General features: G+C 44.8%; 1 protein-coding gene across 2 annotated transcripts in view; it reads right to left on the bottom strand.

The window, feature by feature from the left end:
• Positions 1-14,663, bottom strand: part of TMEM259 (transmembrane protein 259) — a 38,034-nt gene that overhangs the window by 19,852 nt on the left and 3,519 nt on the right. The window contains exons 2-4 of one of the 2 annotated variants that reach the window (XM_083363541.1): positions 13,130-13,399; positions 3,280-3,397; positions 1,208-1,318 (exon numbers count right to left, since the gene is read on the bottom strand). In XM_083363541.1, the coding sequence (XP_083219667.1) occupies positions 1,208-1,318; positions 3,280-3,397; positions 13,130-13,399 (499 nt within the window). Of the gene's footprint in view, positions 1-1,207; positions 1,319-3,225; positions 3,398-13,129; positions 13,400-14,663 lie in introns of both variants that reach the window. The other variant, XM_083363540.1, reaches the window with a different exon arrangement.

Raw genomic sequence — 14,663 nt, forward strand, 5'->3', positions numbered from 1 at the left:
AATGAAGTTGGAGGCTGGTGCTTTGTTTAGTAGCGCGCCAGTTTTCTGTTTCTTTAAGGAAAAAAAGAACATTTTGATAAAATATTGGCCAGGACAGGGGTAGGCAACCTTGGCTCTTTTATGACTCGTGGACTTCAACTCCCAGAATTCCTGAGCCAGCATGGCTCAGCTTGGAAACCTCTCCCTTTCCCCACAGCATGGCTGGCTCAGGAATTCTGGGAGTTGAAGTCCAAGAGTCATAAAAGAGCCGAGGTTGCCTGCCCCTGGGCTAAGAACACTGGTGGGTTCCGGAGGTGTACATATATGTGGGGGGGGGGCATTCTTGGCTACCATGTTGGGGAACCCCGTGGCTAAAGAAGAAAATGCTGGCCTCCTCCATTCAGTAGCCTGGTGGGCCTCATGTGGCATAGAATCAGGATTCCTATTTTTAATTTGGGCTCCTTCTTAGATCAACTATCCATCAGCTATTTTAACGGTACGGAAATTCACAATTTCTCTGTAAGTTTGGGAGCAATGAAATGCAACAAAAAAAAATCACTTGCAAATGCTGTGTCTCCAGATATTCAAGGAGCATTAACTAAATTAGTAAGCCAAATGTTTAAACTGAAATAACATTCGTTCTAAAATACAGAAACGATTCTTAAGGCTAGGGGAGCTGATATTTTGAGCACACCCTCACTCCTGCAGAAGCTCCCTGTTTTAAAAGATGAATCTCCTGCCGCCGAGACATTTCATTTTCATTTCTTTTCACTCGCAGTGAGTGCTTGCTGGCAGCAGGTATACATACCTGCAGCAATAGTCAAACAAAATATTATACTGTGGCAGTCTGATTATTAGTTTGATAACCCTTCCATCTTGGTTTCAAAGCTTACGAGTTGCTTAAGAGAAGAACAGTTTGGAAGGGACCTTGGAGGTTTTCTAGTCCAACCCCCTGCTCAGGCAGGAAACCCTACCGATGTTTCTCAATCTTGGCAGTTTGAAGACGGACGGACTTCAACTCCCAAAATTCCCCAGCCAGCACAGCTGGCAGCAAAACTGGCTGGGGAGCTCAGGAAGTTGAATTCCACCCATCTTCAAGTTGCCACGGTTGAGAAACACTTGCCTACACCATTTCAGACAAATGGTGGCCCAATCTCTTCTTAAAAACCTCCAGTGTGGCAGTATCCACAACTTCTGGAGGCTTAGCAATGGTAAAATAGAAATTTACCCAGAGTTACCACCATGACAGGAATGCTCAGGCGTTGACGGGTGCTTTGGGATAAGCGGAGGAATCCGTACTCAAAGGAATATTCCACAATGTATTCTTCCTGCGGCCAAACTACAAATACAGCCCAAAAGAATTGTTTTAGAAGGCCAGGATACAAGAAATAAAAGACAACAGAAATGTTTATTCGAATGATACCGAAAACCAGAGCTGGCATTGTGATGTCAAAAACGCACACTCTAATTGCATGGACAGGCAACGTTTTTTTAAAGACTGAATTCTTTGTGTTTTGTTGATTGATTTCTGTGCTTCTTCAGTGTGCATTTTTGGAAAAGTAAGCCCACTCCAATGTTTTTTTTTTCTGAACAGGATAGCGGGGTATAACTGTAGTAAATAGATAATCGAGCTTTTAAAGGAGGGGGTCTTCAAACTTGGCCCTTTTTTTACTTGTGGACTTCAACTCCCAGAATTCCTCAGCCAGCCCTGACTGAGGAATTCTGGGAGTTGAAGTCTACAAGTCATAAAAGGGCCAAGTTTGAAGACCCCTGTTTTAAAGAATCCTGCTTCACTCTAGATAATGCGCATGAGCTAATTTTGCACTGTTAGGTTCCTTCTGCAAGCTCAGATTACTATTGGCCGTTCCCATATCCTCACCCTATGGATATACTGGACAAGATCTCAGCATGGCAAACAGACAAATTGGTTGAGAGCTGTAGTCCCGGCATTTTTGGCACTCCACTGGTGGGAAAGACAGAGCAAAAACAGCCAAGGTTCTGTCTTTTTCTTCTAAGTAGAAATGCAAACTGGGATCTGCACCAATTTCAGGTAAGTTTCAGATACAATGAGCCAGAACTTTTCAGACCAGTTAAGAATGTAAACTTCTGGTTTCAGGTTTGACTGGTCTTAACAAAAAGAGTGAAATGTAAGAATTAGCCCCACTGGGCCAGGCTGTAAACATCCATTGTGTCACCCAGCAGCATTTGAGAATTTTACAAGCCTGTATTGGAAAATAATACCCCCTTTCAGCAACTCGTATATAGGTAGCCCTTGACTGGCAACCACAACTGAGCCCACGATTTATATTACTTAAGTGAGAAATTCGTTAAATCAGTTTTGCCCCATTTTACCACTTTTCTTGCCACATTTCTTAAGTGAATCACCGCAGTTGTTCAGTTAGTAACCTAGCTGTTAAGTGAATCAGGCTTCCCCAATGTCTTTGCTTGCCAGAAGGTCGCAAAAGGGGATCGTGTGACCCCGGGACACTGCGACCGTCATAAAAATGAACCAACTGTCAAGCATCCGAGTGTAAATGACGTGACCACGGGGATGCGACAATGGTCGTGTGAAAAGTGATTGTTAAGACCCTTCGGTCAGCGCTGTTGTAACTTAAAATGGTCACTAAATGAACTGCTGTAAGTTGAGGACTACCTGTACGGTATTCAATGCGAGGCACAGCATTTTATTTCCTCTGTCAAGTTCTTATTTGAGGTGCATAATAAGAACGCTTCAGCACAAAGGGAGGCGAAGAAATATGTCCCTATAAGAAAAGTTTGTTCCCTGCCTCTCCACCCTAACTGCTCTCAGGATACTAATAAATGGAGCTCAGACACAAATGACCCCCCCCCCACCCCGGCAAATATCGCTTTCCTATCCAAAGCTATGCCGTTTTCTCTGTTGCAATACTGTTCCGCCTTCCATATGTGCCCCTCCATCAACAAATGCAGCAGAAAAGGTTCCGCATCATATAGATCCAACAGGCAGTCACAAGCTGAGGAGCTTTCTCTGGCAAGTCCACCACTATCCCCAAGGAAATTAGCCCACATGCCAGTTTAGAAGTCAAGTTAACATTTATTTTTCTTTTCTTTTTTGGGGGGTGGGGGAGCAAAGAGTGAGTGGTGGACGGATGGGAAAACTCATGCCAAAAAAAAGTGACTGATGCAAGGGGGAGAATGAGACAAAAAAAAAGAACTATGTGATGTACAGGCGGAACAAGACGAGAAGTAAGAACAACATAGCTTTACCTGCTTTGGCTAGCATCTCAAATTCGGACACAGTCTCGCTGAGAGGCTGCATACCTTTAGCGGCTGGCTCGCTGCCGAAGGAGAATTCTTGGCTTTCGTTGGGCGACAAAATGTGGGCATTACTCAGCCGAGTTGCCTTGTGGAAGATCTTGGGTTCAATATCCAGATCAAACTATCAACGAAGGGAGAGAGAAAAAAAAGCACACGGAGGAATTAACGAGGGCACGAAGAACAAGACCACGGATGGTGTTTTGCACAGCAGAGGAAGTAACGACTCCTCAGCCCCCAAGCCCAATTTATTGACTTGTCAAAACGTTTTTAACCAATTGCTGCTCGACTGATCTCTGGACAGCATATTATACTGGTGGTCCTCATTTAGCAACTGACACAGATAGTGACCCTTTGCAAATATGACAGTAATAAATGGTAATAAAAGATTCATTTCCCACCCAATGCCTGTACTGACTGCAATGTCAGTGTGAAACAGATTAGAGTCTGGTCAGTTTCAGGCCTAAGCTACCAGCTGCCACCGTTCTAATCACCTACATTAGTTTGCCCAGTTGACGGAGTCGTCAAAACCGAACAGTTGCTAAATAAGGACTACCTGTAAAACATAGTAAAATAGTGTAAAATCAAATAGAGTGTAGTGTAAAACCAAATTACGACCACAATTGAGCCCCAAATGTTTGTTGCTAAGTGAGATGTTTGTCAAGTGAATTTTGCCCCATTTTACAACTTTTCTTGCCATATTTGTTAAGTGAATTGGTACAGTTGTTAAATTAGTAACATACAAGACAAGCCCTTATTAGGTTCAAACCAACCCTTGATGTACTTTTTCCTCACACAGGATGAGATCAGATAGTATTTTAAAGAAATGTATGCTGACTGTGGAGATCTTGCAACAAGCCAGAAGAAGGAAGACAACAGCCACAATGAAAAACAGACAAACTACAAGTAGCAGGTACAGACATAAGCAACTTTAAGTGAACTACAAGGATGGAGAAGCAGGGAAAAAAGAGATCAGTTAAGCACCAACAACATAAATAATAACACCAACAATCAACACCTGTCTATTCCAAGTCTCTGGAAAGAACTCAATAGGTAGATAAAAGTGCCAAATCCAGTCTAAACAACTAGTTCAGGGGTGCCAAACTGCCAGCCCGCCGGCCGGACACATCACGAAGAAACCGCGCCTACCCCATTGCCAGCAATGGGGAAAAAGTTCCGATACATTGCGCGATGTCGCGAGTTTGACATGTCTGAACTAAATGATTATGTGACCAACCATAATAAATTAAATAAATTAATTAAATGTATATGATTCTGATTACCCAGAGGCTGAGTTATGCTTTTCAGTACCAGAACACAGTAAGAGTCTGACGCATTAACGTAGCATAATGGGGGTAGGTGGGTGAGTGGGTGGGTGAGTGTGTTGTCATGTTGTCATGTACACAATCAAAAACAGGAAAAGTGGACTCTGAAGTTTTCCTCACCCTATAAGTCAACGAGGTGCCAAACAAACAAGAAGCAAGTTAATTCTGCATGCAAGTATCATCTAAATCAGAGGTGTGCATTATAAAGGCATTCCTCCGGCTCCTCAAATCTCACCGGATGTAAGAGCATCTATGTAATATGTGTCTTGAAGTTTTAAGTTAATGTGCACCCCAATTACGTACATTAAAGAGAATTTGCATATATATTCCTTCCCCTGCATAATTCACTACCCAGTTCAAACCTGCTTCCGAGATTTAGCTTAATTCAGCAAATCCTCCGGTTTCCGGTTTCAGTAGGGATTGCCAAAGCAATTAGATGTAGCTATCAATAACCATACAGAGCAGAAACATGTACTCTTCTTTTAAGCTAAGCTTCTATTGTTCTCAGTGTGTTCTGCAGCTTTTTTGCATTTTATGGGTAGAAGGAGATCATATTATCAACCGTCTTCCCGTGAGAAGATTTAGATTTGTGCTTCCAAACCCAAATTGGCTGCAGGAAATGGTGAGCGTTAAAGACATCACAACGTCTTTAACTTCTGGGAAAGCATGATAAACTAGCAGGTCTCCATATGGTCAGAGATAATGACCATGGCAAGTAGACTGGTTCTACAAAACCTCTCCAGATAAGGAGAGGATGGGAAGTTACTTTTAAGCCAGGTGAGACCTGGCTTAAAAACAGCAACTGTGAGAGGGACCTTGGAGTCCTAGTGGATGATCACTTGGCTATGAGCCAGCAGTGTGCAGCAGCAACCAAAAAGGCTAATACCATCCTGGGTTGTATAAACAGGGGCACAGAATCAAAATCACGTGAAGTATTACTACCGCTTTATAAAACCCTAATAAGGCCACACCTGGAATACTGCGGCCAGTTTTGGTCACCTTATCACAAAAAAAGAGGTTGAGAGTTTGGAAAAAATTCAGAGAAGAGCAACTAAGATGATCCAAGGCCTGGAAACTAAAACATACGAAGAACGGCTGCGGGACTTGGGTTCGGCTAGTCTAAAGAAAAGAAGAAATAGGGGAGACATGATAGCAGTGTTCCAGTATCTGAGGGGCTGCCACAAGGCAGAGGGGGTCAGGTTGTTCACCAGAGTACCAGAGGGAAAGACGAGAAACAATGGTTGGAAACTGATCAAAGAGAGAAACAACCTGGAATTAAGGAGAGACTTCCTGACAGTGAGGACAATCAACCAGTGGAACAGCTTGCCACCAGAAATCGTGGGCACTCCATCACTGGAGATTTTAAAGAAGAGACTGGACGTTCATTTGTCTGAGATGGTATAGGTTCTCCTGCTTGAGCAGGGGGCTGGACTAGATGACCTCTAAGTTCCTATTCTATTCTATTCTATTCTATTCTATTCTATTCTATTCTATGGTTCAGATGGCTACCCTTCGCAAGTGGACCGCAAGATGGCGATTTCCCATAAGTTTGAGTTCCAGGAGAAGGAGGAAACGCACAACAGCTCACAACGGTGATAGAGCCTTTTAAAGGACAACAGGTTCTCTCATTTTGAAATGACTTTCAGAAATTGACTATTTAACATTTTAGGGTTATTAGAGATCTTCAGAGCCAGCGAGTTAGATAAGCTATGTGGTGCTAGAACAGGGGTCTTCAAACGTGGCTCTTCTATGACTTGTGGACTTCAACTCCCAGAATTCCTCAGCCAGCCTGGCTGAGGAATTCTGGGAGTTGAAGTCCACAAGTCATAAAAAGGCCAAGTTTGAAGACCCCTGTGCTAGAGCTTCCATTCTTGAACAAAAGAAAAATCAACCATAAGCTCAAGTGTTTAAAGAATTGGAATATATGACGAAAACTAAATAAGACTTTGATCCCAGAAATGAATTAAAGGTCCACATAAATTTAAAACATTAAGACCTTAATAATACGTTTTGGAAATAATGATATAAATAAACAGTGTTTTAACTTTGGCTTTTTGTAGTATTTTATTTTTTATGTCTGTTAGCTTTATCTTTATCTTTTATGATTGTAAGGCGCCTGGAGTTATCCTGAGGTAAGATGGGCGGCCAGTAAATTTTACAAATAATAAGTAAATAAATAACATTTGTAGGAACTAAACTGCTTTGTCCATCCTGAGTAATAAAAGAGATTTGAGACTTTACGATTACAGAAATTGAAATTGAAGGTATCAGGCCGCAAAGGAAAAAGGAAGAAAAAAAGTGAAACCTTGCTTTTTGCTTTTTGTTAGCACTGGGATTTGTGAAATGACACAAAGTGTTATGACATTTAAAATATTTGAGGGGATTTTTAAAGAATGGGCCCAGAAATTAGCAGCTACATCAGCAACGATCTGCGTCTACGAATAGACTACATCCAAAAGACGTTAGCAAAGAAATTATAAGATGTGTGAGGAAAAAAATGCCTAATGTAGAAATACCAGAACCAGAAATACTGGGTAATTTTTAAAAAGTATGTATAAGACAAAGACAGTTAAAGTAGAAATACAAATGCTAAGCAAAGAGAATGACCTAGATCAGGGGTCTTCAAACTTGGCCCTTTTATGACTTGTGGACTTCAACTCCCAGAATTCCTCAGCCAGGCACGCTGGCTGAGGAATTCTGGGAGTTGAAGTCCACAAGTCATAAAAGGGCCAAGTTTGAAGACCCCTGACCTAGATAAGGACTTTCTACTGTGTACACAAAAAATCTTGGTTAAAGCTTTGAAAACCAAATCAGAAATACGAATGATAAACCAAGAGAAGTTGTTGAGAAGAACAGAGCTCAGAGATATACAAGTTATCATAGGACTGGCATGTGTAGGAATTCCTTGTCTGTCTAATGGCCCAAGGCTGAGTCAATTAAGCAAGGTCACATGGTGGAGTCTAGGAAATCTGCCTTGTCTGTTGCAGCACCTGCCCTCTCGAACACCATCCCACGGATGGCTGGTCTCCACCCTGGCTGGATTCCTATGCTCTGAAAACCTGTCCTTGGGTTAGAATGGGTGGCAGCTCCTACGGGATGTCTCTTTTGCCTTTTAATCGTGGTTATTTCTTCCACTGTTTGAGGGGGACTGAACTTAACAAAAAAAGTACTGTATGACTGAAGGGACGCAGTGGCTCAGTGGGTTAGGACACTGAGCTTGTCGATCAGAAGGTCGGCAGTTTGGCGGGTTGAATCCCGAGTGCTGCGTAACAGAGTGAGCGCCTGTTACTCGTCCCAGCTTCTGCCAACCTAGCAGTTCAAAAGCACGTAAAAATGCAAGTAGAAAAATAGGGACCACTCCAGTGGGAAGGTAACAGTGTTCCGTGCGCCTTTGGCGTCTGACCACGGAGACGTCCTCGGACAAGCGCTGGCTCTTCGGCTTTGAAACAGAGATGAGCACCGGCCCCTAGAGTCGGAAACGACTAGCACACATGTGCGGGGGAACCTTTACCTTTACCTTATATAGCGCTGAGCGGCCTTATACAGGTAGTCCTTGACTTACAACCCCAATGGAGCCCAAAATTTCTGTTAAGTGAGCTTTGCCCCATTTTACCTTTCTTGACACAGTTATTAAGTGAATCACTGCAGCTGTTCATTTAGTAACAGGTTGTTCAGGGAATCAGGCTTCCCCACTGACTCTGTCAGAAGGTTGCAAAAAGTGATCCTGGGATCCCAGGACACTGCAACGGTCATAAATATGAGTGTCTGGATTTTGATCACGTGACCAGGGGGAGGCTGCAATAGTCCTAAACGTGAAAAATGGTCAGAAGTCACTTTTTTTCAGTGCCATTGTAACTTCAGCCACTAAAGGCAGAGGTCGACCTCGAGGTCTCTCGTTTGTGGAGTCCCTCAGGGGTCGGTCCTCTCGCCTCTCCTGTTCAACATCTATATGAAACCGCTGGGTGAGATCATTCGTGGCTTTGGAGTTGGGTATCATCAGTACGCTGATGATACCCAGCTTTTCATTTCGACCCCAAACCACCCCAGTGATGCCCTCGACGTGATGTCCCGTTGCCTGGAGGCGGTTCGGGTCTGGATGGGGAAGAACAGACTTCAACTCAACCCCGACAAGACTGAGTGGCTTTGCATACTGGCATCCCGGGTTATTCAGGATATTCCATCTCTCTCTTTGGGGGATGAACTATTACGCCCCGTACATAGGGCTCGCAACTTGGGAGTCCTCCTAGATTCACGGCTCACTCTGGAAGACCACATAGTGGCTGTGACTAGGGGGGCCTTCGCCCAGGTTCGCCTGGTGCGCCAGTTGCGGCCCTATCTAGACCGGGATGACTTATGTACGGTCACTTACGCGCTCTTGACCTCTCGTCTAGACTACTGCAATGCTCTCTACATGGGGCTGCCCTTGAGGACCACTCGGAGGCTCCAACTGGTACAGAATGCAGCCGCGAGAGTTGTGTTGGGAGTCTCCCGATACTCCCATGTTACACCTCTGCTCCATGAGCTGCATTGGTTGCCAGTTGTCTTCCGGGTGAGATTCAAGGTACTGGTAATGGTGTTTAAGGCCCTACATGGCAGGGGTCCGGAGTACCTTAGGGAACACCTGCTGCCGGCATCAACTTCCCTCCGCCCTGTGCGTTCCCATAGAGAGGGCCTCCTCAGGGTGCCACCAATCAGAGAATGTCGATTGGTGGCCCCCAGGGGGAGGTCCTTCTCTGTGGGTGCCCCGGAGCTATGGAATCGGTTACCGGTTGAGCTCCGGATGGCGCCCGATCTTCGCTCCTTCCGTCGCGATCTAACGACATTCTTATTTGAACAAGCCGGCCTGGCCTGATGGGGGATGGGGGGGGTTATTGTTATTTTAATATTTGTATTTACTGTTTTTAGTGGGCATATATTTAATCCTTTTTAACTTTTGTAAATTTAGGACTACCTGTACAGTACATTTCTAAAATGCATACATAAATAACTCAAATTATCCTGTATTTCTCCTAAGTCAGTGGTGGTACGCGTGTCAGAGGCGGCACCCAGAGCCCTCTTTATGGGCACGCGTGTTATGCCCTGGAGATGGCAACCATCCCTTTTCAACCAACTGCCCGAGGTCCCACGTGGCCAGATGCATCCCGGCATAGCTGGTTTCTCTCCACCCCCCGTCCCATCCCTCCTGGCCTCACATGCTCTCCTTTTCCCGGGCATGACCCACTGCATCGCCTCCTCAGCTGTCGGCCAGCTGTCCAGCTCAGAGGCGGCTTCTCTGAACTGCTGGCGGTGGGCTGCGGAGCTCCAGAGTGCACCGGTCAAGGAGACAGCAGGCTCTGGTTGCTGACGGACACCATCAGCCCCCATGAACTCGCTGGCCTCTGTGTGCGGGGGCCAATGGTGTCAGGCAGCAGCCGCCCCAGCCCCGTCCTCACCTTGCCCCGTGGCAATGGCACCCCCATCCTGCTTCGCCTCACCCCGCAGGACAAGCCTCCTGCCCACCACCCCACCTGCCAGACACCCCCTGAATCTCCCCCAACCCTGCCGGGCCCCCACAGGCGTCCCTCCCCACGAGCAACATCAAGGTGACCATGCCCACTTTGGCCACACCCACCCAGTCTGCCATGTCCACCACAGCCACGCCTACCCAGTGGGGCATGTCCCACCTGGCACCCGGCAATAAATGTGAGTTTTGGGTTGCAGTTTGGGCACTCGGTCTCTAAAAGGTTCGCCATCAATGTCCTAAGTAGTAGAATGCTCTGGAGCTGCAACTGTTCTTTGTCTGCTTATAGTGAGACTGTTAATTTACTGTTTCTAAACTTCTAAATCATTACAGTTTGTGGGTGTTTTTTTTAACAAAGGGGAGGTTGGAAATACTATCATTAAATAGTGCCTTCCAAGATGAGTCACAGAATCAGATGCAGAAAAAAGCATTTTCAAACCAACTTTTAAGAACTAAGAGCGGTCTGTTGGCAGCCATTATTTAAATTTAACCTGTTGGCAGCCATTATTTAAATTTAACAGCTAAATTTAACCTGTATTTAGAAGTACAGAACTAGGAGGATCAGCTAATCCCTGTCTAATGCAGGACCCCAAATCTATTTACTTTTGATAGATGGTCTTTTGGACTTAGGTTTAAATACACATAGCAAAAAAAAACAGCCTATCACCTCTTAAGGCAATTTTTGTTTCAGCATTGGTCAGTTCATTTGGGAAGGATATTTCTCCTAACGTTCGTTCAAACATTTCCCTGAATCAACTTAGGCAAGAAAAACCAAATGCACAGGTATAGTATAGGTGGTACCTTGCTCAATAGTAGTAACTGTGAGAGGGATCTCGGAGTCCTAGTGGACAATCACTTCAATATGAGCCAGCAGTGTGCTGCAGCTGCCAAAAAAAGCTAACACAGTGCTAGGCTGCATTAACAGAGGGATAGAATCAAGATCACGTGAAGTACTAATACCAGTTTACAATGCCTTGGTAAGGCCACACCTGGAATACCACATCCAGTTTTGGTCAACACGATGTAAAAAAGATGTCGAGACTCTAGAAAGAGTACAGAGAAGAGCAACAAAGATGATTAGGGGACTGGAGGCTAAAACGTATAAGGAACGGCTGCTGGAATTGGGTATGTCTAGTTTAATGAAGAGAAGGGTGAGGGGTGACATGATAGCAGTCTTCTAATATCTCAGGGGTTGTGACAAAGAGGAGGGAGTCAAGCTATTCGGCAAAGCACCCAAAGGCAGGACAAGAAGCAACGGATGGAAACTAACCAAGGAGAGAAGCAACCTAGAACTAAGGAGAAACTTCCTGACAGTTAGAACAATTAACCAGTGGAACAACCTGCCTCCAGAAGCTGTGAATGCTCCAACACTGGAAGTTTTTAAGAAGAGACTGGATAGCCATTTGCCTGAAAAGGTATAGGGTTTCCTGCCTAAGCAGGGGGTTGGACTAGATGACCTCCAAGGTACCTTCCAACTTTACTATTATGATTATGATCCTATTCACTGGTTCTAGATCTGCTCTCATTCCTTAACACGTGAGAGCTTTACCGATTACCTGAGGACAAAATGTCACCTTTCAGTGTGCCTTTTTATCAGGCTAAATATTTCACAACTCACCATCCTGGCTGTCCTTTTTTCAATGAAAGTTTGACAAGAGTCATTCTTTTTTTTAAAAAAAAAACAATAATGGGGGCAGTGTATCTTTTAAAGCAGGGCTCTTCAAACTTGGTCCTTTTATGACTTGTGGACTTCAATTCCCAGAATTCCTCAGCCGGCATGCCTGGCTGAGGAATTCTGGGAGTTGAAGTCCACAAGACATAAAAGGGCCAAGTTTGAAGACCCCTGTTTTAAAGAAACCACAGCTGTAAGTGGACAGCCCCTTCTGACCTTTTCTGTGGAACTAGATTGGCTACAAACTGGAAACTTGGAACTGCACCAACTGGACCATCTAATTCAACAAGGCCATCTCTTATCTATTTCTCTTGTTTATATGGTATCCCAGAAAGTGTGCTCAGGGCATTTTCCTATTTTTCCCCCCTTAGGGTCAATTATCCACCGGAATCTCAAAGGATGAAGTTTCTTGGATTAGAAGCAAAGCCTTTTCTTTTTCCTCCTCAAAAAAAAAAAGTCCAGTTGCATTTTTGAAAAATGTACCTTTGGCACAACTGTGAGCTGGATGACCGAGAATCTCCATAGATACTAAACACTCCACAGGAATGTTCATATCTAAATTAATAAGAGCCTTGGTGGAGCAGTGGGCTAATGCCTCCTTAAGTAACACCAGCTGCCTGCAATTAGTGCAGGTTCGTATCCCACCAGGCTCAAGGTTGACTCAGCCTTCCATCCTTCCGAGGTAGGTAAAATGAGGACCCAGATTGTTGGGGGCAATTAAGCTGACTTCGTAATAATGCCGCTTGGGGTGTGTGTGAAAGCCCTAATAAGCAGGCATATACACAGAATGAAGGCTATTGCTAAGCACATTGATTTGTGCTTTAAATTGTAAGCCGCCCTGAGTCTTCGGAGAAGGGCGGGATATAAATGGGATTAAAAAAATAAAATAAATAACTATAGCTTTGAATTGCCAGCAAGCCCCATCTTACAAAGAAATATTATAGAGTTTAAAAAGGAAATGAAGAGCAACGTAAATGAACCAGGTGCTGAAGTATCTTTCCTCTCATTGAAATTCACAATTTGGGGAATTTTTTTGAGCAGAGACAAAAGCACATAAGAGGCATATAGGTGGCAAAGACATTTAACTATTTAAAGAAAGCAGCGTGGAAAGAACTTTCTCTTGCACACCTAATACTAGCCATATTACATCAGGCCAAAGGGTAATCATTTGGTGGTAACAATGAACATATTCACGGTTTGGGAAGGGGTATGGCAGGGGTTGGCAACCTTGGCTCAGGAGCCAGGAATTCTGGGAGTTGAAGTCCACGAGTCATAAAAAAAGCCAAGGTTGCCTGCCCCTGGTGTATGGGAAAAAGCATCACGATTAACAAAGCAACTCATTCCTCTCCCTCACGGTACCTTGATGGAGCTATTCTCAAACATCTCCACGGTCATTTCTTCTTCCTCCTCCTCCTCCTCTTCCCCAACAGCAGGCTCAACCACCATGCCTGGGAACCTGTCACTCTCGCAGAACTGGAGGAAAACGGGGTTACGGCTGGAATTGCGTTGGATCTCAACTCGTAGGATGCCGTCCCGTGGCCATTTATCCCGGACGTGTTCCAGGCAGTTGATGGGGGAGCGGGAGAAGGTGATGTGAATGTACGCCAGAATGAAGAGGACAAAGAGAGCCTGAGAGACAGAGAATAATAATAAGATCACAACAGTGCAGCCTTCCCTTCTCCCAACCCTCTCCAAAATAAAATATGAATGCTCCATCAAGCTTCTGTTCCCGATTACACACCGTGTGTCCTATTTCCCCCACCAAAACACCCCGTGAGGTGAGAGACAGAGGGACTGGCCCAAAGTCACCGGCCAGCTGTCAAGCCTAAGCTGAGACTAGAACCCACAGTCTCCTGGCTTCTACCATCTCAACCACTGCACCAAAATTATAAATAAATAATAACATCATAAAATATAAAATAAATGGGGGGGGGATATAAAATAGTTAATACTTGGCTCAGTTTTGGTTCTGGCTCCATGCACCCTGCATCCACAACTGCCTTTTCCCGTGGACTAAAGTTCTTTCAGAGGTTTTCCATTCCGAACAAGTTTCTAGAAGGACGACGGCCTCCTCCTCCTCCTCGCCAGCCCACTTCATTTCTGAGCCAAAGGCAAGACAGGGTTTTCTTCCTTTGTAACTCCAGGTACTCCTCGAGTTACGGCCACAATTGACCCTGCTAAGCATTCCAAGCATTGCTCAGCAAGACGGTTGTTAAAGTGAGTTTTGCCCCATTTTACCACCATTCTTGCCACAGTTGTTAAGTGAATCGATGGGAGTTGCTAAGTTAGTAGCATGGCAGTTAAGTGAATCTGGCTTCCCCCGTTGACTTTGCTTGTCAGAAGGTCACAAACACAGGACCCCAGGACATTGCAGCCATCATAAAATACATGCCAAATGTCCGGATTTCGTTCACGTGACCATAGGGATGCTGCAGGAGTCATTAAGTGTGAAAAACAGTCGATAGATAGATAGATAGATAGATAGAGATACAGATAGACAGATAGATGATAGACAAATAGAGATAGATAGATAGATAGATAGATAGATAGATAGATAGATAGATAGATAGATAGATGATAGATAGATAGATAGATAGATAGATAGATAGATAGATAGATACAGATGATAGACAGATAGATGATAAGACAGACAAATAGATATAGATCAGACATGTCAAACACAAGGCCCGGGGGCCGGATCCGGCCCGCGAAGTGGTTTCATGCGGCCCGCGAAGCCATCTTGGAAACAGTGAGGGAACGGCCCCCACTGCCTTGGCCCTGGCCCAGAGACCTTCCTTCTGCCAGAGACCCTCAGATCTGTCCCACTCCTGCCCAGGCCCCCATAGGCACCCTTGATGCGAACAATGTAGAGCTGGCCACGCCCACCCAGTAG

This window comes from Vipera ursinii, assembly GCF_947247035.1.
Source record: "Vipera ursinii genome assembly, chromosome: 1".
NCBI lineage: Eukaryota > Metazoa > Chordata > Lepidosauria > Squamata > Viperidae > Vipera > Vipera ursinii.